The 26,518-nt window shown below is 50.1% G+C and overlaps 3 protein-coding genes across 6 annotated transcripts in view; 2 read left to right on the plus strand and 1 right to left on the minus strand.

Annotated features, from left to right (window-relative positions):
* Positions 1-3,388: 3,388 nt before the first annotated feature.
* Positions 3,389-5,995, minus strand: LOC123811638 (ER membrane protein complex subunit 5-like). Of its 2 annotated transcripts, none has more exons than XM_045827999.1 (3): positions 5,880-5,995; positions 5,582-5,680; positions 3,389-4,590 (listed from the first exon to the last, which is right to left on the minus strand). In XM_045827999.1, the coding sequence occupies exon 3, from the start codon at positions 4,249-4,251 to the stop codon at positions 3,856-3,858; it is 396 nt and encodes a 131-aa protein (XP_045683955.1). In that variant the 5' UTR covers positions 4,252-4,590; positions 5,582-5,680; positions 5,880-5,995; the 3' UTR covers positions 3,389-3,855. The 2 variants fall into 2 exon arrangements, with proteins under 2 accessions (XP_045683955.1, XP_045683956.1); XM_045828000.1 differs by having other exon boundaries at positions 5,876-5,990.
* A 194-nt stretch (positions 5,996-6,189) lies between these two features.
* GGCT (gamma-glutamylcyclotransferase) lies at positions 6,190-13,634 on the plus strand. Its single transcript, XM_045828104.1, has 4 exons — positions 6,190-6,490; positions 10,281-10,426; positions 11,903-12,026; positions 13,042-13,634. Exons 1-4 carry the CDS (start codon positions 6,350-6,352, stop codon positions 13,189-13,191), a joined length of 561 nt encoding a protein of 186 aa, XP_045684060.1. The 5' UTR covers positions 6,190-6,349; the 3' UTR covers positions 13,192-13,634.
* A 5,286-nt stretch (positions 13,635-18,920) lies between these two features.
* NOD1 (nucleotide binding oligomerization domain containing 1) overlaps positions 18,921-26,518 on the plus strand; it is a 37,981-nt gene continuing 30,383 nt past the window's right edge. The window contains exon 1 of one of the 3 annotated variants that reach the window (XM_045828572.1): positions 18,921-18,987. The gene's annotated coding sequence lies outside the window, so the exon portion shown is untranslated. Of the gene's footprint in view, positions 19,256-25,799; positions 25,865-26,518 lie in introns of those variants that run through there. The other 2 variants (XM_045828571.1, XM_045828573.1) reach the window with 2 other exon arrangements.

Raw genomic sequence — 26,518 nt, forward strand, 5'->3', positions numbered from 1 at the left:
CACCTTTTGCTCACCCATTCATCCCTTGACGGACTTGGGTGGTTGCTGCCTTTTGGCTACTACGACCGTGCTGCCGTGAACATTCGTGCACGAGTGTTGGTGTGTGGGTGCCTGTTTCCGCTTCATGCAGGTAGACGCCTAGGAGCGGAATTGTGGGGTCTCGGGAGTACAGTTTCGCCACCCCAATTTTGTGGCATCCTCCTGCAGCAAGTCCAAGAGTCCCTATGACTTCGCTAGCTGGAAGCACAGTTCTGAACGCGTCTGGAAAAGATGCGTGTAAAAGGCACTGCCCACAGCGAGCTTAGAGAAGGATCTTACTGAAGCAAGTTTCTTCGCTCCACACAAAACATACCTATCTCTCCCACGAATAACTCATTTTCAGCAGGTCAGCTGAGTCTTGGTTACTCCGCTGTACAGTTTCAGTTGTCTTCTTGGCCAATGAGCATTTTCACAAAGACAAGAGGTAGAGATGTCTTTTGGGAGCTCTGCTAGCAGGATGCGCTGCATTCACGTGAAAGCAGAAAATAATGAAGATCAGCTATTCTGGAAAGAGTTCCAAATAGCCAGAGTTGTTTTGCAGTCAAGTAAAGCACGCCACGGGTGTGCATGTCTCTGACAAGTGCTGATTACTGATTAAATGCTATTGAAGGCACTGAAAACATGAAGTCCGAGCACATTAACGAAGGCCGAGAACTCAAGTGCCGTTCTCACCTTCCATCCATGTATCAAAGCGCTTAAACTGAGTTTCTTTCATGCTGAAACCGATTTTGTGTAAGGGTATTAAGAAGACCTTGGCTCGCCCTGGCTGGCATAGCTCAGTGGATTGAGCACAGGCTGCGAACCAAAGCATCACAGGTTCGATTCCCAGCCAGGGCACATGCCTGGGTTGCAGGCCAGGCCCCCAGCAACCGCACATTGACGTTTCTCTCTCTCTCTCTTTCCCCCTCCCTTCCCTCTCTAAAAATAAATAAATAAAATCTTAAAAAAGAAAAAAGAAAAGAAGACCTTGGCTCCCATCTAATTATTTTGCTTGAGATTAAGGATTTACCGAGTTTACACTTCCTTCTGGGAAGAATGAGGTCTATCACCAGAGGAGCAGTTGGGATTTTCACTTAAGGCAACCCACATGCTGAGGTGTTATTTGTTTACTGCTGTGACTGGCAGTAGAAACATGCAGCAATGTCTCCTTTTATATTTCAACTGATGTGAAGGTGTTGCAAATAACATGGACATGTAAGCCGAGGAGATGAATATATTCGCTATGGTGCAGGTTGTCAGGTTTTAACATTAGCAGTAGTAAATCTGGGGATTGGTACATCCTGGTCAAACATAGCTGCGATAAATGACATCGAACAGCTGACGCACTGTATTTCCAGGGTCTTCTGCACGTGTCCTTGGAGGTCGGCAGGGGGGTCTAGCAGATTCCTGTTCTAGGGCGCGTGTGTGACTTCCCCAAACCAGACCGGGGTAGCATTCTGGTCCTCATGTCCACGGATACCTCAGAGAGCCGAGAGGGAAACCCAGCTGGACGCTATCGCAGCTGGCAGCTGCGGCCGCACGGAGGGAGGAGGCACCTTTCCGCAGAGCGAGGTTAGCTGCCCTGGCCCGATTCTCTCAGGGCTCGGGAGGCAGGCGGCTCAGGGGTGTGTGTGTGCTGCATCAGTCTCTCCAGGCCATTAAGTTCGTGTTCCCCCTCTTCTTATCCTCCCAACACCCGCTCTCTGGACTGTGACCTAAACCTCTGTAGGATGTGAATTTTTGTTCCAAATTTTAATTTTATATATGTTTAAATAATAAAAGTAATACCGGAATATATGCTCAAAACACAAAAAATACAAAGGAATACAGAACCAAAAAAAAAATGAAAGCTTTTTGTTCAACTTGCTTCCCCATCCCTACCCTCCAACCCCATGTCCCTCCCCTCAGAGAAGCGCGACTGGCAGTCTGTGTAACGCTGTCCCAAGTGCGCGGTTACAGACATGACCACGGGGACAGAGATATCACGGGAGACTACGACTAAGCGCTAAACAACGCACTGTACTGGAACCACTTTCCAGGGTTAATCTCAGACCAGGCACGCAGGGGATCTGTCCAACATCCTGAGACATGACTGCCTACTGGAGCTTTATAATGTATTCCCCCCCCCCCCCAAAAGAAAACCTACTTCTGATTAATATGTTGTGGCACGCTCCCGTCAATTCCCAGACCATACGCAAGCTGGGAACAGATACAAATCCCACTATGGCCAATACAACCCATGCAGAATCCCGTATGCTAAAGCATTTTTACATCTCTAGTCAGAGCTACAGGACACACGTGTTTCGGGACAGCAAGGTGAGCAAGGGAAGCCGGAAAAGGTCGTCCTGAAGGAAGGGTCTGGGAGGCTGTGTGGAGTGTGGGGAGATCTCGACTCTGGTTCCCTGAGTCAGCACACGTTTATCGCTCATCTGTGCTGGGGCAGTCGCGCTATCTGTACAGAAACAGAAGGTGTGGTCCCTGTCTCCAAAGGGTTTGCCAGCCACTGAAAAATCAGACCGGCTGCACAGAGTGGAATCAGATAGTAATGGCTTGCATAAAAGCGTGGCCTCGATAGAGTGAGGAACAGACAGCTACTGAAGGTTTCTGCCCAAAGAAGTGATATGAGGAGCAAAGTACAAGAACTTATCTTCACTCCCTTCCATCCCTTCATGTGCATTCCCTAACTACTACCCCATCTCGAGGCTTTCATGTCCTTGCCTACTGCAATGAACTTGTATCCAGTACTCGGCCATGAACCCGCCCAACGCCCTCCCAGGCGATCCCAGTCAGAACCACAAGAACGAGTGTCCAGAGGTCCAAGGGCTCTCTCTGCTGGGGAGTCAAAACTGTCTTCCCTTTCACCACCAAGTAGTCCGAGCTTGCAACGCAAATTTCAAGGTCCTCCCATAAACTAGTGACCTTCTTCCAGTCTCACCTCCCACTTCCTAACAGGAACCCCTGGCTCTACAGAAACTGGGCTGCTCACCAGTCTCCAAGCCCACCTCTGTACCGCCCTTAGCGATGTGCACCCTTACCCCACCTCCAAGGAAAAGCCGGGTCAGGGAAACCAGGCGGGAAGCTGTGGCCCTAACCCGGGTGCGAGCTGATGCCCGCAGGGAGAGGGCGGGGACCATGGGAATGAAGAGGAGGGTGGAGACAAAGTGTACAGCAGACCTTGCTGACTGACTGACTGAATGTGAGGTTTCCAGGAGACGGGTGAGTCGAGGACAAGTCCCTGTAGGTTTGCAGGCAACACGTGGAATTGTTTCCCAACAACGGCTATTTCCACATCCTTGTGGCCGCTGGTGTATATTTATGTCACACCACTTGTATAACCCGGGACTGCATTTAATTAATAATAACTCCTCTATACTTTTGGTCACTAGTATATTTATTTAAAACACACAAGCACAGCGAGTCCATGTGTTCAGCACTGAAGACCGTTCTCTGTCACTCACACTGCACAAACAGAGCAGTGCACTGCTGCCCAAGGGACCCTGAACACTGCCGTGCAAAGGAAAAGAAACCTAAGAAAACAATTACAAAACCATCAACGCTTCCTTCAAAGAAATGTGTTCAAAACAGTGACTTTTACAAAAGATGCAAATTTGTTTTAAATGAAAACACGAACTCTCTCTAGGAAAGATCAAAGACGTATTTCCCAGATAACTCCTACTGCACCAGTGATTTGATTAACAGTATACAGACAAGGGCCAGAGACTTTTTAGAATTGGATCTGAAGGATCAATATAAATACCAGTGGGGGGAGTTGTTTTTTGATCCCAAACGCCAACATTCCGGCTCTGTGACCTGTCCCGTTACGATTTGTAAAAAGTCCTACTGGTGCAGTGATTCAAGTTTCCGGGGCGTCAGGGATGCGAGAGAGGCCAGCGCCCCTTTGTCTGAAGAGTTTGTCGCCTCCAAAGTCTGGAACAGTACCCTACCTCGATGATTAAACACGTAAAACGACGGGTGGTTCCTTAACGTGTCAAATGTCTTATTTTTCAGTTCCGAAGTGGCATCCATGTCTTTGAACTCTCCCGCACTGTGCACTATCCCATAGCAGGTAACTGTAAAGGCCAGCAGTATCTGAAAAACTATGTCTATTGGCAGGGATTCATCCTCCTTCTCTGTTAACCGCATGTAAGAACGATGCTGTGCAGCGGAAAAGGCCGCGTGGGCTAGGGCAAAAAGGCCGATGCCCACCAGCCCCTTCCACAGTGACGGCACCATGACGCCGGAAGAGCGGCAGCGCACGAAAAGCGGCGAAGGGTTTTATTATTGCTGTTAATGACGCTGACTGGCTTTACGAGACGAAGCTATTTGTCCTGCAGAATGTTCTATCGCTTGCTTTAGATTTTTCCTCGTGGTGTCACTTTTTTCTTCAATCCTGTAGATCCTGCTTATGTTGAAGTTAAAGATTTTTGGATATAATACTCACAGATGATGCTGAAGACGCAGTATCAGGCTAGTCCACATTCAGTGATGACGAGACTCACGTAGGTTAAGGTGGGAGGGGCCCGACTCTTCCGCTGTCGTTCTGTTTCCCCCTTGATGACCCGCAAGCAATCCCTGGGGAATAATCGTGCACATGTTAACATTCTGTTCCTTAGTGCCCTTTCGTGAACGATCCTGGCACGAATCAGTTATTAGGGTCTGCAAAATACTGATTTTCTATCATTCATTTTACATTATTTGGCTGGCATATTTCTGTAAAAAGAACTATTTCCACATCAACTGGGGCTACTTGATTACTTTGCAGTACACGTGCAACTGGAAGGCAGGAGAAATGCTTAATTCATATTCCTCAACTACCACTTTCCAGAGTCAAGAGTTGGTGTCATAGTCCCCACCAGTAAGTAGCATGGGAAATAGGGGTTTTCTCTTTTTTTAAAAAATATTTTATTTATTTATTTTTAGAGGGGGAAGGGAGGGAGAGAGAGGGAGAGAGAGGGAGAGAGAGAAACATCAATGTGCAGTTGCTGGGGGCCATGGCCTGCAACCCAGGCATGTGCCCTGACTGGGAATCGAGCATGCGATGTTTTGGTTCGCAGCCCGCGCTCAATCCACTGAGCTACGCCAGCCAGGGCAGGGGTTTTCAAAAACTGTTTTTTTAGATTAGGCTCACTCCTTCTGGGGAATGACTTTTATATGACATGTTCAATCAATTGCAGTCATCATTTTTGAAGCTCAAATTGTTCAAACTTTGGCCAGTAGGCATTCCTTCAAGCTGGCTCCCACGTCCATTTAAAAAGACCTCGTTTTACTAGGCTACTTCCTGACTTTCTGTCACCAGGCGTTCCAAGCACTCATTCATTCCCAACTCCTGACGTGGCCCCAGCCCTTTCCCCTAGGAGCCCTGGTACCCCTACCTGGAAAATATTTAGAGGTCAAAATCTGGTTGCCAAGGATACTGCTTTTAGGCCCTGAGTTCATATGAATCTCTCCATTTCAAAGTTAACAATATAGAGTTCTATTTCATTGTTTTTATACTCCTGTAATCTTATTTTACACTAGGGTTTTTGCCCTTGTGACATTCACAAATTACTCTTTTAATACTTACACCAACGGGCAGCGTCGGAATTTGAACCCGGCACGGTACTTCCGTCAGGGAAGGGAGCCCGAGACATTCAGAGGGGCTTCTCCAGGAGGCAAAGGGTCCCTAGAAAAGGTATCAAGGAGACCAAGTGGGCTGAGGACGCGGGAACCAGCGTGTGGGGTGACCAGACCCTTCCTGACAGATTCCTCCAAACCGTTCCAGGGGGTAGCTGCAGGGGGAGGAAACTGTGGTAGCCAGGGTCGCTGTCCCGGCTCAGATCTGCCCCGATCCCCCTAAAGTGCACAAACGGCCACGTACTCACATTCACCCCTTCCTAGACACGCCGAGAGTAAAAAATCCTGCTGGGACCCGCACGCCAGGACCCCTGAAACAAGCCCACGCGACCTGAACAGCCGCTGCAAAGAGCCCGCCCACCCGCCAATGAGAGACACCCTTGATCACGGGGGCGGGGCAAGAGAGGAGCGTGTCCAATGAGAAATCAGAACCCAGTGGCCTCACGATAGAGCATTTCCGAGTCTAAGAGGAAAGTACCGAGGCGGCGGCGCCGTTGACCAATCAGAAGGGGCTACTTGTAGCGTTAGGACCTATAGCCAATCAGAAGAGTGCTCGCCGCTGACTCACGGGACACACACTTCTTGCCTGGCCCCAACGCTGGAGGCGGCGGTGTGGGGACCACCGAGTTGGTGTCATCCCCCCGACTACGCGGCACTCGCTGTCCTCTCCTCACACCCTTGCTGCCGACGCCCGGGCCGTGCGAGCGTCTGACGGGACATGGCGACCTCGGGCTTCAAGAACCAGCGGGGCCAGGAGGAGGAGAGTTTTCTGTACTTTGCCTACGGCAGCAACCTGCTGACCCAGCGGATCCACCTCCAAAACCCCTCGGCCAGGTTCTTGTGCGTGGCCCTCCTGCAGGTCAGTGCCCCGCCCCTCCTCGCGACTTTGGACCCACTCAACAGACCGGGGGCCAGGCGCGCAGCTCTTCCAGATGAGAGTTGGTCTTATCTTCATGATCTGGCTGCTGCCCTCCTGGGCAAGCACACCTGGCCCTCTTGGCTCTATGCTTGACTCGTACTGAGCGCTGCCACCCCAACAACGGCGCGTCCCCAGGCTGCGACGACTCACCACCTAAGGTTCCCACAAACTGCTCATACTGCCCAGATCTGGCTACCTCTCATCCACCAACTCAGGGGCATCCTCACTGAATCCATTCAGTTGACACCTCTGAGAAGCTTCCTCTGACCCAAGTCAGGGAATCAGTTGTTTTCTGTTATATACATACTTTTGCTACTGGATTGGTCACCTGGTATCGTACTAATCCGTTTACCTACCCTTCACTCCCCCCATCCCCCAAACTGAGAGGCCCTGAGAGCTGGAACCGAGTCTTATTCCTGGTAAGGGCTGTGCTCAGTTAAGTGGCTGGATGAACGGTAACCCATCTAGGGGGAAAAATCACTGCTCTTCAGTTCATTCCATTCATTCATTAGTACATATTCTTCCAGCACTTACCTGAAGACACAAAGTTGATTGGGTAAGCTGGCTGCTTTGAGAGCCTCCCAGGCTATAGGAGAAACATACAGGCAAATTGTTACAAAACCGTTTGGCTTGCTAAACTAGACAGACATGGCCTTCGCTGTCATCAGGGTTCTCAGTTGCAAACAAAAGAAAGTGGCTGATTTAAGCAGGAAAAGAATGTATTGAAAAACTGCTGGAGAGCTTACAGAATGACCAGGAAAGTAGGACCACAAAGTGCACGAAGCAGGCAAGCATAATGGGAGGCCAGTAACCGCAGTACAGCCAACGTCACAGGCAGAAGCAGCCAGGAGGCCGCTGCTGCACCCTCGCTGAACTCAGTAACTGTAGACACCGCCTCTTGCATTACGAGCACCACCGGCTCTGGACTCTGCCTGCTGCTGTCACTACATCCCTGCAGCTCCTGAAACCCAGACGTGGCCGCCACCCCCAGGGTGGAGTTTCTGTTGTCCTTGGGCGGGCACAGTTCAAAGCCCTGGGGGGTGCCCACACTGGCTAAGTCTCGGCCACATGCCTGTGCCCTGACTGCAGGCAACGCTGGGAGAACCAATTTCTGGCGTCTAGGGTTCAGGATTGGGAGTGGGACTCTGGCACACTCAACGCCCCCAGACGCATAAGACAGGGAATTCCCCAAATGTGGGAAAGGAGTTCAGATACTTCTCATTGAGATGAGGGGAGGAGCTATCAAGCAAATGACTATTCAGTTACAGGTATGGCTAGTCTTACAAAGAAGACATGTGCGTTCCTCTCAGTTTTGCTATGAACCTAAAACTGCTCTAAAAAAGTAAAGTGTTTTTTTATTTTTTAAAGGAGATGAACAAGGCGCTATGAAGGTGTAACAGGGGTGTCCAGCTTGCGGGCTGCATGTGGCTCAGGATGGCTATGAATGCAGCCCAACACAAAATTGTAAATTTACTTAAAACCTTTTTTGCTCATCGGTTTTTGTGTATGTGTGTTTCATGTGTGGCCCAAGCCTTCTTCTTCCAGTGTGGCCCAGAGATGCCAATAGGTTGGACACCCCTGGATGACCTGGAGACCTAACCTAGCTAGAATGATCAATAAGGCTCTTCTTGAAAACATGGCTTTAAAGCCGAGACTGAATGATTGGGGGAGGGAAGACGCAACCCAAACAAGCGGTGGCGTGTGCAGAAGACCTCAGGAGAGAAGCTGGATCATCCAGCTAGTGAGGCCGGAGCTGAGCATGGGAGGAAGACACAGCATGAAGACTACAGGGGTAGGGAAGGGCCACGTGCTGCAGGACCCCAGGGGCCAAAGAAGACTTTGGTTTTTAACTCGAGAGCAATGAGAAGACCCATTGCAGAAGTGAAGCAAACGAAAGATCAGATGTACATGTTCGAAAACGCACTTGGTTGCTGTGAAAATGGGTCCGAGTGAGGGGAAACTGGATGCGGGGAACCCAGTTAAAAACCTCTTGTGCAGCCCATACTGAAGATTATGGCGCCTTGAGTGGTAGCAGTGGAGGGGAGGTCGCTTTGGGAGATACTTAGGAGGTAACAGTGTCATCTTCTTGGTGACTAATTATAAAGGGAGGAGGAGATAATACAGATGACTCAGGTGGTTGGTGTAATAATAGAGTGGGTGATGGCGATGTTTGCAAAGAGAACAATAGGTTTGGGAGGGAACCTCAAGCTCGGTTTGAACATACCGGGTCTGGGATGCTTGGTTCACATCCAACTGAGCAGAAAAATATTAGTGAACATTTATCAAGTACTCAGTATGGGCCGGGCCTGTTCTAAGCATGTTCGAAGCTCAGAGAGAGAGAGATTTGGGCTGGATTAAAAGATGACTGGAATGTCGGATGGTAATTGAAGCTGTTGGAGGAGACCAGGTCGGCTTGAGCACACGGCTGAATGAACAGCGAAGACGGCCTCAACTGAGCCCTCGGGAGCCCCAACGTTTGAAGACCGGGTCGCGGAGGAGGAGCGGGCACAGGGACCGAGGAGATCGAGGGACAGCCCGAAAGTCAGTAAAGAGGTGCAGGAAGACAGGGTGGGTCACTGTGTCAGGAGCAGCCGAGGAGTGGAACAAGATGAAAAGTGAAAATTGTCCCTTGGATTTAGCAGTAGACAGCCAGTTCCTAGTGTGGTTGTGACTTTTACCAGACCGTCTGATGGGAGCCTGGGTCCCGGGATATCCAATATACCAGCGGAAGGTACCGGTCACTCAAAACAACCTTTTCCCTGAAGTGTCCGGCAAGGTTTTTAAGAAAATAAAGGGGACAAAGATCAAATATAAACCTTAGACTTACTATCTAGTGCATCCATTTGTATTTTATGATTAAGGAAGTTAATTTGGGGAAAGATGGAAAAGAAATCTTCCCAGACCAAACAGCCGAGTGAGAAGGCTTATGCTTCCGCCGGACCACACCCTTTCCGTGAGGGAAGAAGCCAGACTGGAGACCTGGCCCCATTGCTTGTTAGTGGTGAGGCCTTAGACAAGTTGCTTGATCTTTGTAAGCCGCAGCTTCTCTTGCTGTGAAATGGGTACAGTACGGTCATTAAGCAGGATAAAAATGAGCCTATATAAAGCTCATAGCCCAGTGTACAGAACCCAGTAATTTCCTGGGATGTATTAGCTGCTTTTATGATAGTTATAGGTATATTAGTACAACTTATGAGTATTAGATTAGTGTTCATAAGTACACGAATCACCCGCCCAGGCCAGCTCCCTTAGGGCAGACACAGCGATGCGCACCAGTGGGATGCTCTGTACGTGCACAGAGGTAGAGAGAACGTCACCACCCCTGTGTAGCTGCCCCGTGTCAGTAACACACCCTGTGACCGCCTCTGCGTTAAAGTCTACGGGCCAGTAGACTGGGATGCAATTTTAAAAAATGAAAATAGTGGTGCTGAGACATCAGCATTATGAGATTTTTCTCTCCCCTTGAACCTGTTGTTTATGGTGAAATACATGTACATATTCAGTATATATTTAATTTTTTAAAGAAGAATAGGAAAAATACATACAGTCCTTGAGATCTGGGTTTCTGTTTATCTTTGTATTTTCCACAGCTTCTTACGCATAGAAGGAACTCAAAGTTTATGCTTTAATTGCATGAAATTCAAGGTAAATCACTCTTTTTTGTTGTTGTTGAGGAGGAAAATTTTGGTGCAAGAGGCTATTACTCATATCACTTTGGTTTTCTTTGTAGGATTTTAAGCTTGACTTTGGCAATTTCGAAGGCAAAGAAAGTGAAATTTGGCATGGAGGTATAGCCACCATTTTTGAAAGTCCTGGCGATGAAGTGTGGGGAGTAGTGTGGAAAATGAACAAAAGCAATTTAAGTTCTCTGGATAAGTAGGTGGTTTCTAATTATGCGTTAAATAATTACAAATGCCAAAAGTGGGTCATATGCAAGGATGTGTATATGCACACACACACACACACACGTTGGTTTTTCAAAACTATGTACTACCTGTTCTTTATACCTTAAGAGTTAACATAAACGGTATAATGTGCGTGTCCTAAAAAGAAAAGCCTAAAAGGGTCGCACTTTCTGACTGACATTTGTGGGTGATTGTGTAATCTCTTCTGTAAAAGATGGAAGTCCTCATTTCCCTTCTGTTTGAAGGGAAATCAAAACCCTATAAAAATCTTCGTCGTTTCCTATGGCGAGAAAGCGTGAAGATGTTAGTCATCGTTACACGTGTTTATTGATTTCAGAAGCAGTTGTTCCGTTTTTCTTAGAGCCAGTCTGTACGAACTCATTCTTTACGGTGGCAGGTGAATGTAAAAGTTAATGATAATTTGTAAGGACCTCAGCAACGTATTCAGAGTGCTTTGCTACTTTTTACTAAGAGTCCACTAGAGCAGGATTCAACTAAAACCGCTCCCTGAGGCGTGCCCATGAGTTGTGTGCAGAGCGTTTACTGCAGAGAAAGTCGGCAGGAGAGAGCAGGGCTTGAGAAGAGCGGACCTGGGCACCGCAGCTCGCTGGGAACGAGAGCAGGTCCTTCTGTCCGCTCCTCTCTGGCTGGCTGTCCTCCTGCTGTCGGAACACACCGTCCACTTTCCGTGGCCCGGAGAGCAGTGCTTCGGGGCATCAACACGAACATAACTGCGCTGAAGCGTGTTTTTACATAGGATAACGACAGAGATCTGTTCGAAGTATACCAAGTAGTACTAAGTCTCAGGTTTTCTTTTCTTTTTTAAAATTTAAAAAAAATTTTTTAAGGTTTTATTTATTTATTTTTAGACAGGGAAGGGAGGGAGAAAGAGAGAGAGAGAGAGAGAAACATCAATGTGTGGTTGCTGGGGGCTGTGGCCTAGCAACCCAGGCATGTACCCTGACTGGGAATCGAACCTGCGACACTTTGGTTTGCAGCCCGCGCTCAATCCACTGAGCTACGCCAGCCAGGGCAAGTCTCAGGTTTTCAAACTGAAGTACTGTTTACTTTTGAGGAAGTGATATTATGTGGAGTGTGTTCTATATCCCCAAATATTAATACATAGGGAGCAAACACGTCCATATATATAAACCACATTTTTCAGACTATAAGATGCACTGTTCCCCCCACCCCCCGGCAAATTTGGGAGGAAAAATGGTGGTTAATGCTGCGGTTGAGTTCTGTTTACATTTACATTGGTGAAATATTATATTATTTAGGTTATTAAGTATTTCACCACATATTTTGCTTCAAAAATTGTTTTCCTATTTTCCTCTAAAACCTAGGCACATCTTATGGTCCAAAAAATCCAGTAGTGAAATTCTTGATGCAGTAAACTCACTTGGCTAAGTCAAGTATGGTTAAAATTTGGCTGTTCTGGTTTCAGACAAGAAAAAGCATATGCCCCAATAGAAGTTAACGTTTCCACTCAAGAAGGAGAAGAGATAACCTGTCGAACTTATCAGATGAGAAACTATGAGAGCGCTCCTCCTTCACCCCAGTATAAGAAGGTAAGCTACACACACAGATTTTTGGTGATTGCTCTTAATTTTCACTGAGCTCAACTAAAGACTATCTTGGTTTTTAAAAGCTTTGCATGTTTTAATTCTACCTGAACAATTCATTTTAATCAACATTTTTGAATACAAAAATTACAGTTATTTACCTAAAGTGCAAATGTTCAGATTTATTTGTAATGCTAGAAGTATATTCCTAAGATTTTGTTGATTTAAAAAAAGGCCTTTAGAAATATATATGGGGCACAATTCCAGACACGTATTCTATTCATACACACAGGCTTTTGTCATAGGATTTTTCTCCACAAAACATGAACACCAAGATTAACTGTAATGGGGAAACATGTATTTCCTCCTGCTGACATGTCTTCTGTCCCCAGATAGAAAAATAAAAGTCACTCTGCCTTTCAGAGAAACCGCCCCCGACAAGCACAGGAAAACAGATAGAGACCCCAGTGTGCTTTTTCAGGAACCCCAGCTTAGGTATTGTCAGAAGGCCCAGTCAGGACTGGGCATCTGGAGCGGGTGGCCCAGCCCCTGGGCCTGCTCTGGAATTTTCTAGCACGGCACCCCGAGGGTCAGCCTGGTACGGATCGGGGAAGGACCGCTGAGTGGTCCCTCATTCCCTCGTGTCCAACACAGAGGCCGACTAGACTCCGGGGTTCAACCCAAACTGCTCCCCGTGCATTTTAACTTAAGGAATGATTTCTTAGGAGATCATGGAACGTCTATACACTACGTTTTCTGTCTTGCCATAACAACATTTTAAATCGCACTACCGAGTGACATCGGCATTCCAGGGGGACGGACGCTGCGGCTCTGAGAGCCCCCTGCCCGCCACGCTCGTCGGGAAGCAGTGGCCGCGTCTCCGTGTTGTGCTCTCCGTGTTTATTCTGGAGGCAATCTGAAATTATCCCACACTTCGACAGTGCAGAGAAAGCTGTCTCACGCTAAGCTAAATTACGCTCCTAACTCAAAGAGGTGTTTTGCTTATTTTACCCCTTTCTAGGTCATCTGCATGGGCGCCAAGGAGAACGCGCTGCCGCCGGAGTACCGGGAGAAGCTGGACGCCATAGAGCCCAACGGCTACCGAGGACGGGTCTCGGACGACGTGGAGGACATTATCAGGAAGGGCGAAGCAGGACTCACCAGCACCTAAGGGGGCGGACCTGTGGCTGTCTTCTCTGCGTGCTCGTTTGATACATTTTTAACACGGGGTAGAACAGGGGTCTGGGATGTCCCTCTGTCTAATATATTTTGAACAACGCTCTGAAGGGATGTCTCGCTTGAGCGATTCATCGTTTTCAGGCTGTGGGAAGAGGCTTGGGTGGGGGTTGGGCAGTTGCCAGGAGGACCGGGAGGCACTGGAATGCAGGACGAGTGGACGTGGGCACTGCTTCTGAGGACGCTTTCTGGGCTTGAGTTGACCTGAGTGTATGTGTTCTTGCTCCAGGACAAAGGATAGATGTGCAACTTCATGGCAGAGCTGGTGACTTGCTGTGTTCTGGAATTGCTTGTTGTTGGGTTTGTTTATTTGTTTTTTTGTCACCTTAAGAAGAGCAAGCAAACTGCAGACAGTTGGTAGTAAAACTTTTTAAATTTAAAAGCGGGTATACTCTTCTTTGAGGAACGCGTGTGTCTGCGGTTTAACCTGTGTCCCCCACCGACGGACCCCATTGCATTTCGTTAGGTTCAGATCGTCACACGCATGCGTCCACCCTGGGCTGTGTGTCATCCGTGCTCTGTGAGGGTTAGGGCGCAGGCTCCCAGATAGCCCGGGACCAGTCTTCGGCGCCCCCAGTTTCTGGCTGGGAGACTCTGGGCTATTTGAGTCTGTGCTTTGGTTTCCTCCCCTGTTGAATGCGGACAGCCAAAACACCTATGTCTTCGGATTGCTTTGAGGGGTACATACATGTCATGGTTTTAGAATAGAACCTGGTATGTCATGAGTACCCGCGATCGTTGTCGTTCCTGTTGAAGAATCAAGTCTGTACAGCACCGCCCTCGGAAGGCAATTGTAAAGTAGGGGAGTCAGGGTTATGAGGGAAAGTAATTTCTGACACTGACGCTCGGCTTGGGAAGGAACGGTCACTGTCTAACATTTATTAACGGAATAAACACAGGAAAGAGTCACGAAGAAAACAATACTGGTTATCAGAAACCGTCTTCTCTTTCTGTGAGGGGCCGTCAGCCGGGCCCCCCAAACAGGTGACTGGGATGAGGGAGAACTAGCTGCAGGACCACAAAATAAAGATTCGGTCCATTCTCTTGGGAAGAAAGACCAGAGGACTTTCCAGCTACGGCTGCGACTCCGCAGTGACGCTGGGCCACACACAGACTCCAGGTCAGACCCCGTTTCATAGCTGTCACACCTCTCGATTTTCAAGGGCACCCTCCAAAATTCTAGATTCCTCCAGTTCGTGACTCCTCCAAAGAAGATCAAGTTGGTCGGTGACCTGGAACCCAGTTATGGCGACACAGTGAGCAAGGCTCAGTGTTGCTGTGGACACTAACAATCGGATATGATTTTAACTATCTATCTAACCTGAAATGACGACTTGCATTAAAGAATTTAAAATGCTAGCAATAAAACCTTCATGCCTGGCCTTTCAAAAAAACTTTATCACCAGACCTAGTTTTTCCAGTTGCTTTCAAGGTAATTCTGCCATACCAAATGTCTTATGGAAGCAATGCCTGTTTCTAGTGGTGATGTTGGCTTCCTAACTGCAATAGAAACCAGTCCCTGGGTAAACCATAACAATCAGGTTTTTGAAAAAGCATTTCTGGGCTTGCAAACAAATAAGGACCATCTTCAAAGAGTGTGAATTCCTCTCCCACAAGACAGAAGAGAAACTGCAAGCCCCCAGGGCAGACAGTTCTGGTAATGGATGACCCTGATGTCCTTGGGTGCAGACGCCAATCACAGCCCTGGAATCGGGGCTGCACCGCCTGCTGCGGGACGGGAAAACTGAACCTGAGAGTCCTCCGTGAGACCAGGGCCCTTGGCGAGAACAAACGCTGTCCCCAGTCAGTAAGGCTCACGGCTCCCAGCAGAGGCAGATGCCAATCCTTGGAAGAAAGCAAACCTAACTTCGGTCCTCGGGGCTTCCCCTTTAAAAGATAAGGAAAGTGGCACATCATGAGTGGGAACAGAAAATGCAAGTGTAGCTTCTCAAGGTTTTGAGATAATTGAAATTATCCAAAGCACTACAAAATGTATATGGTGACTTTGGCTTCTGGGAAGGTGGAGTGGACATACTCTTCCCCATCCCTTTACTTAAGTGCAACTAAAATCCCCAAACTTGCTGTGTGAAAAAACAGAAGACTGAAAGCTGGAGAGAAGGCAGACCTGCCAGGGGCCTCGGGACCCAAGGCACGGCATGGTGCTGCATCCCCTGGGTTTTCTTCTCTGCTTCATCTCACTCTGACTTGTAGCCAAAGAAGCCAGCAACCCAAAAGCACCAAAGAGCACAGTCCAAAATAACAGCAATAAGAAAGCCTGCTCTGTCTAGCCAAAGGAGTAGGAAACAGATGATCTAGCAAGACGGGAAAGTTTTAGAGGATACGTTCTGACCTCCAGCCAAACGAGAGAGAGAAAAACTGCGGAACCCCTCCCCCTCCTCTAGCTAGCAAAGGTCAAGAGGACATTTAGACTTCAGCCTCACCGGGCTCTCACAGGGTACCCTCATGCAGTCCCCTGCCACCACTACCAGGACAATATCAGAAAAGGCAGAGTAGGGAGCGACCAGCAGTAACAAGTGTCAGCGCCCCTCCTCCCCACAATGACCTCTCTAACAGTGCTGGAAGTTCTAACCAGTGCAATAAGGCAAGAAAAGAAAGGCATACAGACCGGGAAGCAAAAAATGAAACATTCCCTCTGTATAGATAACATGATGGTCTGTGTAGAAAATCCCTAGAAATCTACCAAAAGTATCCCTTAGAACCAATGAGTGAGCTCATCAGCAAGGTCACAGCACACAAGGTAAACACACAAAAATCAACCGCAGTTCTGCATCCTAGAACCCATGGATGCTGAAACCGAAAACAGAATGGCATTTATAACTTCCTTTTTAAACTAACTTCCTTACCGAGGTGAAATTCACTTAACCTGAAGTTAACCATTTTAAACTGAAAAATTCAGTGGCATTTAATACACTCACACTGTTGTGCACCGGCTCTATCCACTTCCAAAATTTTTATCGTCCCCAGGGAAAGCCCAGATTATTAAGCAGTGACTCCCGTTCCTTCCTCCCCCTGCTGCCTGGCAACCACCAATATCCTTTCTGTCCCTATGAATTTACTATTCTGGATGTTTCACATGAAAAGGAATCATGCAATAGGTGGCCTTTTGTGCCTGGCTTCTTTACTTAGCATCCTGCCCTTGAGGCTTACCAACATTTAGCACTGTTTTTTTTTTTTACGGCTGTGTCCTGTTCTGTTGCATGAGTATACACACTCTGTTCATCCATCCAGCCAAGGGGCCTGCGTGCATTTGCGGCTGGGAGTGGAAGGCGGCACAGCTGCTCTGGAAAACAGTTGGGCCATTTAAGAAACTAAACGTAGCCCTGGCTGGCGTAGCTCAGTGGATTGAGTGCGGGCTGCGAACCAAAGTGTCACAGGTTCGATTCCCAGTCAGGGTACATGCCTGGGTTGCAGGCCATGACCCCCAGCAACTGCACATTGATGTTTCTCTCTCTCTCTCTCTCTCTCCCCCCGCTCCCTTCCCTCTCTAAAAAATAAATTAATAAAATCTTTAAAAAAAAGAAACTAAACGTGCAACTGCTCCCACACCCAGGAGGTGCACTCCTGTGCATTTCTCCAAGAGGAATGGACACTTGTGGTTCACATGTAGACCTGTACATGGTTGCCTAGAGCAGCTTTAGTTACAAGGGCCAAGACCTGCAAATCTGGGTTATTGGGAATGGTTCAGCACGCTGTGTGGTCATACTGTGAAACTACCTACTCACCACTAAAAAGGAAAGAACTACGTACTGATACATGCAGTGACGTGGATGAATCTCCAGAGAATGGGCTGAGTGAACCCAAAACAATGCTCAAGTGTTACATACTGTATGCGTCCATTTACATAACATTCTTGAAATGACAAGTTGCAGAAATGGAGAACAGCCTAGTGGCTGCTGGTGGTTCCAGAGGGGGTGCTGTGGTATGAACAGGCAGCATCTTTGCAGTGATGGAAACGCTCTGTATCCCGACCGCATCGACACCAGCATCCTGGGTGTCGTCATATTGCCAGGTGTCACCATTGAGAGAAACTGGGTTAAAGGAACATGGCTCTTTCTGCATCATTTCTTAAAGCTGCACGTGAATTTATAATTATCGCAAAATAAAAAGTTAAATGAAAAACAAAAATTAATTAACTATGCACTAAAAAAAAGATGGAATCAGCATAGGAGACTTAAAAAAATGACCAAGTAAACTAGAAATAGAACCAGAAGACTCTTAGAAAGCCAATGTATTATTGTTGAAGTTAAAAACTTAAATGGATGGTGTGCTGGTTTCCTATTGCTGCTGCAACAAGTTACCACAAATCGAGTGACTTAAGACAAAACAAGTGTATTATCTTACCGTTCTGGAGGGCCGCAGTCTTAAATGGGTCTCACTGGGGCTCCAGTCACAACGTCAGCAGGACCACGCTCCTTTTGGAGGCTCCCTGGGAGAATCTGTTTCCTCTGCTGCTCCGGCTTCTAGAAGCCACACACGTTCGTGGGCTCATAGCCCCGTCCTCCATCATCAAGGCCAGCAACATCCGGCCATGTCCTCGTGGGGCCGCCGTCTCTGATTCACCTGATTCCCTTTCCCTCTTGTAAGGCCCCTTAGGATTGCATTGGGCCCACAGACAAAAATAATCCACGATCATGTCCGCATCTCACTGCCAGCTGATGAGCACCCTTCATCCCATCTGTTGCCTTAGTTCCCCTTGGCCATACTCATAGGCTCCGGGTGTGGGAGGGGGACCTCACGGAGGAGGTGGGGAGACTGGTCTCCCTTTCAATTATTTACAGGTTCAATTATGTACCAAATGATTCATGAACAGAAAGAAAAAAAATGGAAGAAATTACTCAGAATGCATCCAGACAAACAGGATATGGAAAAAATGAAAGTGTTCAAAAGACATGGAAAGTAAAATTCAGAATGCTAGAAGTTCATAGCAGGGCACACGGGAGGAATGAGCATCTTTGGCATCTTCTTTTTGGGGCTTGGAAGTTTGCCCACTGAAGCCCATCTATTTTGCATTTGCAAAGTTTCACTTTTGAAGATCTGTTTCTCAGAAGGCAGCCTGTGATGGGAATCTCAGTGTTCATGAGCACACGTGGTCTCACGATGGGGTGTGTGTCAGTGTGAATAGGTGACAGTTTTGTGCAGCATCCCTATGCCCAGTACAGCCCTTCCCCATCTCAAACATTTAAAGCAGATTCTATTGGGGAAATGTATTGCTGTTAAAATCCCTTTACAAGTCGTCACAGAATAATGCACAGAACACAAAACGTACAACTGCCAAGAAGACATTCGAGGCCAAGGAAGAAAACTTACATTTTCAAGTCTGAGAGCTCGTGTGGCATTTTAACAAGAGTTTCACTGTCCCGTGGCGGGGTGGGGGGAGGGTGTTGGTGGAAGAAAGAGACTTGACTTTGGGTGGTGAGCGCACCATGCAGTATGAAGATGATGTTATGCACTTGAAACCTGTATGGTTTTATTAACCAATGTCACCCCCATACATTCAATTAATAAAAAAGTTTCACTGTCATACCCAGGCGTTGCCTCCAGTTGCAGCTGCTGGGTTGGCACTTTTAGGGGGCCGGGCCTGGGCCCCTGGCGGAGGCTGGCCTTGGCTCAGCTGACGAGACAAGTTCCCAAGTGTCACTCCTGGGCGCACTCTCGGGCCTGCCCACTCGCCCCTGCGCTGCGCGGTGGCTTGACCGCCAATGCTCAACAGGTAACGCCCCAGGCCAACTTACCGGCCCTCCCTCACACGGCGGGGGAGTGGCCGCCCCCCTACGGCCACCCTGCACGCTGCCCGGGCCTCCCCTCGCAGCCAGAGAGAGGGGCGCGGCTGCTACTCTCGTCCGGCCACTTCCCGTTCTGGGCCGGCCCAGCGGCGGAGGCTCCTGCCTTGTTCCCCGCTCCGCTGCGGGCGGAGGGCTGCAGCCTCCGCCTCAGTGTCTCGGTCCACGCGCTGCCTGCTCTGCAAACCTGGAGGCCAAGTAAGTCCCAGCGCCGGGGACCGAGTTTGCAGGGGGCAGATATGCCCCGGGCTCCGGAGTGCAGCGAGTGGGGGGCAGGGGGTGGGCGGGAGGCTGCACCCCGGTGCGCGGGTAGCGGGGTGGGGGGGCTGCAGGCGGCTCTGAGAGAGCTCCCTGGGCGGCCGACCGGAGGCAGAAACCCGAGGGTTTGAGGAGCGCCAGCAAAGTTCAGAGGCAGGAACTTTGGCGGCAGCGGAATCGTTGGTCCCAGTGGGGTCTGGCCAGGGCTTTCCAATCCTGCCTGCCCCTTCGAATCACCGGGGCGCCTTTAAAATCCAGATGCCCAGGCCCCACCGCAGACCAATCCTTCGGAGCCCCTGGGGCTGGGACCCAGCCTCTGGACCATTGAAACGTCCCGGGTGATACCAGTGTTGCAGTCAGAGCATCGGACTTGCCCGCCCCCCGCCTCCCGTCCCCTCCCCCGCCCCGCTTCCAGCACAGAAAAGAAGGGGAGACAGTTCCACCCAGCGTGGCCTGGGTGGGGTGTGCAAGAGAGGCTCAACCGTTCAGTCCTTCGATGTTGTGCAAAACAAAGGAATGCCCTCTCAGTTCTGTGTTCTGGGAAATGCCCCCATTGTTGGCATTTCACATTAAGCTGAGGGCAACCTGTAAACTTGTGGCCTTGACCACTTCTGGGTTTTCTGCTTTGGGGATGAAGCCAGGTGTGCCTGCCTCGGGGCTGGTCCAGCTTGTCCCTCCTTCTGAAAGTAAATCTAAGGTTTCCCACGAGCAGAGAACCACAACCTCTACCACGGATTCTAGGAGTGCCCAGGGTGGACCTGCCTCACCCTGGGGTGGATGCTGGGGGCGGGTAGCTGGAGACAGGCTTCCTCCGGGATATGCTGGGCAGAAAAGAAAGGAGGGCTTAAAACTAGCAACATCTGAGAGGTGGGAGAAACCTGGACTTTCGGAGGGTCTGAGAAGTCGTTTTTATTTTTGTGGACTGGGGACATAAGGGCAAGCTCTGGAGTTCATCAAACATGGGCCCCAATTCAGATTCCGTCCCCTGGGACCTGGGACCATGGGCGAGTGAGGTAACCTCCCCGAGCCCGCTCCTCGCCTGTGCGATGGGGGTGGCCGTTGTGACTGTGCTGGGGCTTACGTCGTGAAATGAGACAGCATGTGTCCGATGCCTGGGTGGGAGGCACGTGGCAGGTGCCATCACAGGTAGGTTTCTGGCACAGGAGCGGTGACTTGTGTTTGGAAACTGTGTATTCAGTACAGCCGCAACGAGGGAAAGTGTCTGAAAATTGTCTGCCTCACACACAACACTGTTCCCCTGCTCTCCTCCTGCCCCGCTTGGGGTGGGGACGGGCTGGGTGTGTCAGGGTGGGGTGGGCTGTGTGGCTCCAGGCTCCTCCTGCTTTGAGGTCTGGAATCTCAGGCTACTCCCCACCCAGAGGACTTACTAGTGAGTCTGGAATACAGTGTTACTCCTTGTGGTAGGAATACATTTCTCGATAAATGAAACTGGCCCTTCATCTTGAGACGCCCTCCGCCCCATTGCCACATGTGTCAATAAAACGGGCTCCCAAGAAAGCCGGGCTGTCTACAGGGTCTCAGGCTGGACACAGGGACACGCGCACGACGCTGCTGCTGGTGGCCTCCTTAGGCCACACCCTGGCCGTTGGTGTTTTCCCCCTGACTCTTGGCCTAGAGACAGTGCATTCTTCTTGGATGATCTAGAATAGTCAGGAATCTGGAGAGGGAGGGGACCGACATCCTACCTTTGTCAACGCTGGCAGAGTATTCCATCCTGGTCCCCAGTCTGTGTGTCGGTGACAATTAGTTTGATAGTAACGGCGGCACTGTTGAGCCATTAGAAATATAAGCAGTGACATAATATAGGCAGAAGGTCAAGTGTTCTCACAGTGTATATGCAATTGCTGACATTTAATTAAGGGAATATCAAATTCAAGGGTTTTTTTAATTCAAAGGAAAGCGTTCAGTATTTCTTCAAAATACTAAAGACCTAAACCTTTGAGGTTTAAGTTACCAGCTTTGTTTTGTTTTGTTTTGTTTTATGATTCTACTTTTTGGGGGGAGGGGATTTGAGGCAAGACAAAATTAGGAAAGCTAAAATTTTCACCTGTGCTGAGTTTTTGTCGAGCAGAAGCGATCGGCATTTTGCAAGTTTCTGGAAGTCCTGTTTTCTTTTATCCTCTGGACAAAGCCAGTTGCGTCTCACACCAAGAGCTGCTTTCATCCGCCCACAGAGTCTGACCTCGTCTTGAGGAAAAACTCCTCGGCACATCAGATGCTTACCGAGGGCGAGTGGTTTCTCTGACCTTGACTCGCATGAAGAAGTGCGTCGTCACTGCCGTTTCAATGAACCGACGGCTTTTACCCAGAGCCAGGTGTTTCTCACAGCGAGACTTCCTGGCTCGAGTCCTCATTCCCGTGTTTGACGCAGGACTGCCACAGACCAAACTGGGGGCAGGGATTACGAGGCAGAGCCAGCCAAGGCAAACTTGCCACCCTCCTCCCCCTCGCCATCCTTCCGGCCTCTGGAGCCACTGAGCCAGCCGGGCTGGGGCGCTGCCCCTCGGGGAGTTGGCTCCCTGCTGGGGCCGAGGGCCCCAACAAGGCCATGTTGTGTCACACTTCGTTAAAATCAATAGGGTACCCCTCGTAAAACGCCAATTTCAAATTTTTCTTACTGAATAGTCATGTCCCTGCAAATTATAGAAAACGATAGTGTAAGGAGTCATTAATAGGTCCACATGAAGGCCCAGGTGACTGCCAAGTGAGCACCAAATTAGCACCAGGTTTTGGTTGGTTAATATTTTAGTAAAACACGGAGTCCCCCTGTGACGTCTTTGCTGCATGATGCTGCGACCCCTCGCCCTCCTGTCTCATCACCACCACACGGGTCGGGTGGGACAGGTGCTGTGACTGGCCCGTGTTTTCAGAGCCACGTAGGGCCCTGGAAGTGTCTGGGGAGGACAGTCACGTATTGCTGCGGAAAAGCCTTCCGTGGTAGAAGACCTGCGAGCGGACGCTGATTTAACCCGGGGAAATGTTTGTGTTGTTCTAACTCCCAGAAAAGAAAAGCCGAATGAGTAAGAACTTCCTGTGATTCGTTTCCATCCATTTTTCCAATTGTTGTCTCTGGCCCCCAAACCAAACCTTCTAGAAGGAACTGGATGGGAAACTAGGCTTTGATTGGGGGGTTCCCTTCACAGAGAAGGCTGTGCCTGGCCTCTGTTCAGCAAAGGATGCAGTTTTACATTTCACGTGAACTCAGGCGCATGGACGATTTTGAGTGGAGACAAAAGACCTGTAGCGAATGCCAGACAGGTAGGCCGTTAATGGGAGAAACCCATTTTTCCCGTGGGGGTGGGTTTTAGTGTCAGAACAACTGCTTTATCCCTTCATCGACTGTTGGACCTCAGCCAACGTATTTAACCATTCCCACCCTGTGCCTCCTTTGTAAAATAGTTACCGTAATCCTTTCCTTAGAGCGGGTTTGAGGATCTGATGACATAATCGATGTAAAATGCATAGTGCACCACCTGGCTTTCAGTAAACGGTAGCTATTATGGTGATATTGATTATGAAGATTACTCGGGTTCAAGCGCTGGCCTTGCCATCTCCTGGCTGTGAGGCTTTGGATGAGGTACTTAACCCTTAGTGCCCGGTTCACACTGTGTGATGGGTATGACCCTACCTCTCTGGAAGGACTGGTTTGAGGCTATAAATGAAAGTCAACGCCGATGCGTCTGGCCACGTGGAGTCTACCAGACTGTGTATGGCACCGCTATGAAGGCTCTTAAGGTTGGGCTTTTCTTCCTTTTTTTCCAGCTCACTTAATCACCCCAACAACCCTATGCAGTAATCATTTCCCCCCCTTTCATGGATTAAGTAACTAGCCCCAAGCCAACAGGCAGTAAGTGTCGCCCCCGGGATTGGAGGCAGGGTCCCAGGAGCTAACCACGGTACCTGGGCTCAGTGAGTGCGCCGCCCTCTGCCCTCACCTCCCCCACCTTCTCGTGCCCCTTCCCTGTCGCTGGCTGGCAGGTGTGTTCCTAGAGCTGTGTTTCTGGACACGGGGCCTCAGCTTCCGAAGCACTTCCTGCTTAGGAATCCACCCTGGATTTGCAACTCTTAATCTCAGCCATTGCTTATGCTGGGTAATCTACTATCCCCTGGGTGGGATGGGGTAGGGGAGGGGAACCCCGATACTGGTATTGACTAACACTGTTAAAGTGGATTATGATGTTTGAGATAAGTATCCTCTGAGTGCACTGTTAGCCTGGTGCAATAACACCTGCCCGACAGGTGCGCGGGTGGTATTTGGGGAGACAGAAACCGGGCTTGGTGGTTCCCAGGATGGGAGTCAGGCAGACACGAGAGCAGGCAAACAGCATCCCATCGGAAGAGCAGTGGCCTGTTCCACGTACACTCGCTCCCTTGTAAAAACAGTTCCTTACTCATCACCCCTCCTAATTACACCCCAGCAGCTTTTGCCTCTTCGGGAGCTTTGGCAATTGTTCAAGAGCCCTGAGCCCGTGGAACCTGGGGCCCAGGAAAGCACGTCCTCCAGTGAGTGGGTTGTGGATGCTCTGGCATCTCTGACCCTGGCACGCGGTGATTGCTTTCCTGGCTTTCCCGCGGGCGGGAAGGGCTCTGCCGGCTCCCCAGCGTGGCGTTGGATGAAGGCTGTTGGAACGTAGCTCCTGGGTCCTCCTGGCTCACTGCGGCTGCGGCTGCGGTTCTCTAGCACACGGACTCCACAGAGACCATCAGGAGATGGCGCCAGTGCCAGGGGGTCTCCTCAGCGGCGAGGCATTGCCATGCATGGGACAGACCCCGCCCCGGCGAATCGGAGTGTGCAGGCTCCTGGAGGAGGGAGGGGTGGGACGCACATGAACGACTTGCAGAAGCGGGTAAGTCCCTTCGGTGATGTGAGACAGATTAGCGGAGCTGTGCTGGGGCCTGGGAATCTGGGGTGCGCCTCTGCGAGAATGAGCCTTTGCCGCTAATTCTTGGGGATGCAGAGGAATGGGAGCGTGCCAGACCCCGGGGCAGCACGTCCGAAGGCTCAGCGGCGGAAACGAGGTGGGTGTGCTGAGTAGGGTGCAGAGACAGCTGAGGAATGAACCGAGCTCAGGGCGCGCAGAGCCTCCCGGGCTGGGCAGGATGTGGAATTTTCCTGTAAAGGGAGGAGGAGGCCTCAAGGAGCACAGCCCCGCACCCACCCTTCCCCCGCCCCACCCGCCCGGCCCCCGGCCAAATGTTCTCTGCACTGGCAACCTACAAGAAAAAGATAATCAACGACCCTTATGCCTAATGTGTAAAACAATTCTGGAGACGAAATGGTGGTTTTCAGTTTTCACACGAAGGAGCTGAAGCGCGGACCAACCTGCAAGGTGGCAGGACCAGCCTGGGGAGCTGCGGTCTCCCTGAGCGAGCACCCGCTGAGCGGTTCTCTGGGGCAGGAGTGAGTCACTGACAGCAGGTCTGCCGGGTGCCAGCGTCCGTCCATCCATCCGCCCGTCTGTCCGTCAGCAGGAGCCTGGATGGAGGGATGGATGCGGGTGGATCCCTGTCCTCCTGGCTCCTTGGGAACAGGAAGAAAAGGCCGCACAGAGGGAAGGGTGTCAGCGCCCGCAGGTACAAAATGCTGTGGATCCTCCGGCCAAGGGAAGGGGTGTCAAGACAGTTTTCATGCTGGTCTGTTCTCCCTCTGGCTTTAACTCCGAAGTCCGAAGTCCTGAAGTCCCAAGAGAGCTGATTTCCTTGCCCTGTTCATTCACTGGGGAATTTGCATACCGTTAAAAGGCGCAGTTAGAAAAAAAAAAATCTCCTTTATTTGCAGTTTTCAAGTCACAGAAATAGCCTCCAAGCCGTGAGGGACTGAGAATGCACCGTGCGTACCAGCTGGTTTTGGGGTGTCCACACTATCCCCTTCCTTTTCCTTCGTGTGAAGTTATAAGAGGCCACAGCAGGTCAGTGCATCTTGGCCAGCTGAGTGGGCCTGCTCCTAAGACAGTGCCCCACGGGGTGGCATAGGCCCAGGGGAACTTGCCGCCTCAGGAGAACTTGCATCTTCTTACCCTTTCAGTGCCCCTGGGAGTCACCCTGACACATCCCAGGCATCTTCCAGCCGAGCTCAAGGGCTGACCTGTGTCCCAGACAGTTGCTGACTGTCTCTGGATACACGTCCAAGTGGGGTGAATGAAAGTCTCAGGCTAAGTGTTTTGGCCGTCAGTCAGCAGAGTGTTTATTTCCTCCAGGCCAAGTTCAGCACGAGCCTCCAAGGTAATTAACATGTTCTTGTGGAGTGCCTTTCATCTGAGAAACCCCAGACACTTTCTGTGTGGGCCCTGAATGCCGTCTCCAAATATCCTCCGGCTTCCGGACCTGTCGCTGTGTGGCGCTATCTTCTGCACAAGCCCGTAATCCCACTTCCAGATTCCAGATCCGGCTTTCTGATTCAAGGCTCTGTTGTCTTCCTTTATTGAGGTGGTTGTGTCCCTGGCCCCTCACAGATGACTACTAAGCAGGGTGTTTTTGGGACTTGGATTTTCAGAGCCTGGACAACACCAGCAAAATGACAGTCAACAGGTATGTTTCAGCCCCTGTGCGGGGACTCTGTCACAAGGCAGTTGGGGACTCTGCACCAAGAAAATGCTCTGGAAATTGAGAGCTGGGCTCTGGTTAAACTTGCTAAGGCAGCAGCTGATAGAATAAATGCCTTAGAGCAGTAAAACACATAGCGGGGCCTGCAGATCGGAAATGCCCTAAGTGAGAATTTCCGATTCTGGGAACTCTGGAAATCCACGTGTTCACTCCCCGAGCACTGGAGAGGCGCCTGGTGTGCGCTGTGCACGCTACCAGGCTCATTCGGTTGACCGTTTTTTTACCCAGCGTCCTCTCATGTGCTGGAGACACAGCGACTGACCCGATGGGCCCCGTCCCTCACAGTCAAATGCTGGGACTCGACGATGAACCAGACGGAAGTCCTGGCCTAGACCTCTGTCTCCTCGATCACGACAAATGCTTACAGGGTGCCCCGTGCTGTTCTAAGTGCCGCATGGTCCCAACGCGCGAATCCTCACAGCGATCCCGTGAGGCGGGTGCTATTATTATCTGCCCTTGCACAGAAGGGTGGTGTTACTATGTGTCCAAACCACACAGCGAGTGATTACAACCAGGTCGCCTGGGTGTAGAGCCTTCGTCTTTCACTGCCACCGTCCACCGGTGTGAGGGAACAAGTAG

This window comes from Phyllostomus hastatus, unplaced genomic scaffold, assembly GCF_019186645.2.
Source record: "Phyllostomus hastatus isolate PE091 unplaced genomic scaffold, TTU_PhHast_1.1 phas_scaffold_78, whole genome shotgun sequence".
Classification (NCBI taxonomy): domain Eukaryota; kingdom Metazoa; phylum Chordata; class Mammalia; order Chiroptera; family Phyllostomidae; genus Phyllostomus; species Phyllostomus hastatus.

Excerpts from the sequence above, each read along its gene's own strand:
- LOC123811638 (XM_045827999.1), bottom strand. The coding sequence starts at position 4,251 with ATGGTGCCGTCACTGTGGAAGGGGCTGGTGGGCATCGGCCTTTTTGCC.
- GGCT (XM_045828104.1), top strand. The coding sequence starts at position 6,350 with ATGGCGACCTCGGGCTTCAAGAACCAGCGGGGCCAGGAGGAGGAGAGT. Across the intron at positions 6,491-10,280 it reads TGTGCGTGGCCCTCCTGCAG|GATTTTAAGCTTGACTTTGG; the intron begins GTCAGTGCCCCG and ends TTTTCTTTGTAG. Across the intron at positions 12,027-13,041 it reads CTTCACCCCAGTATAAGAAG|GTCATCTGCATGGGCGCCAA; the intron begins GTAAGCTACACA and ends ACCCCTTTCTAG.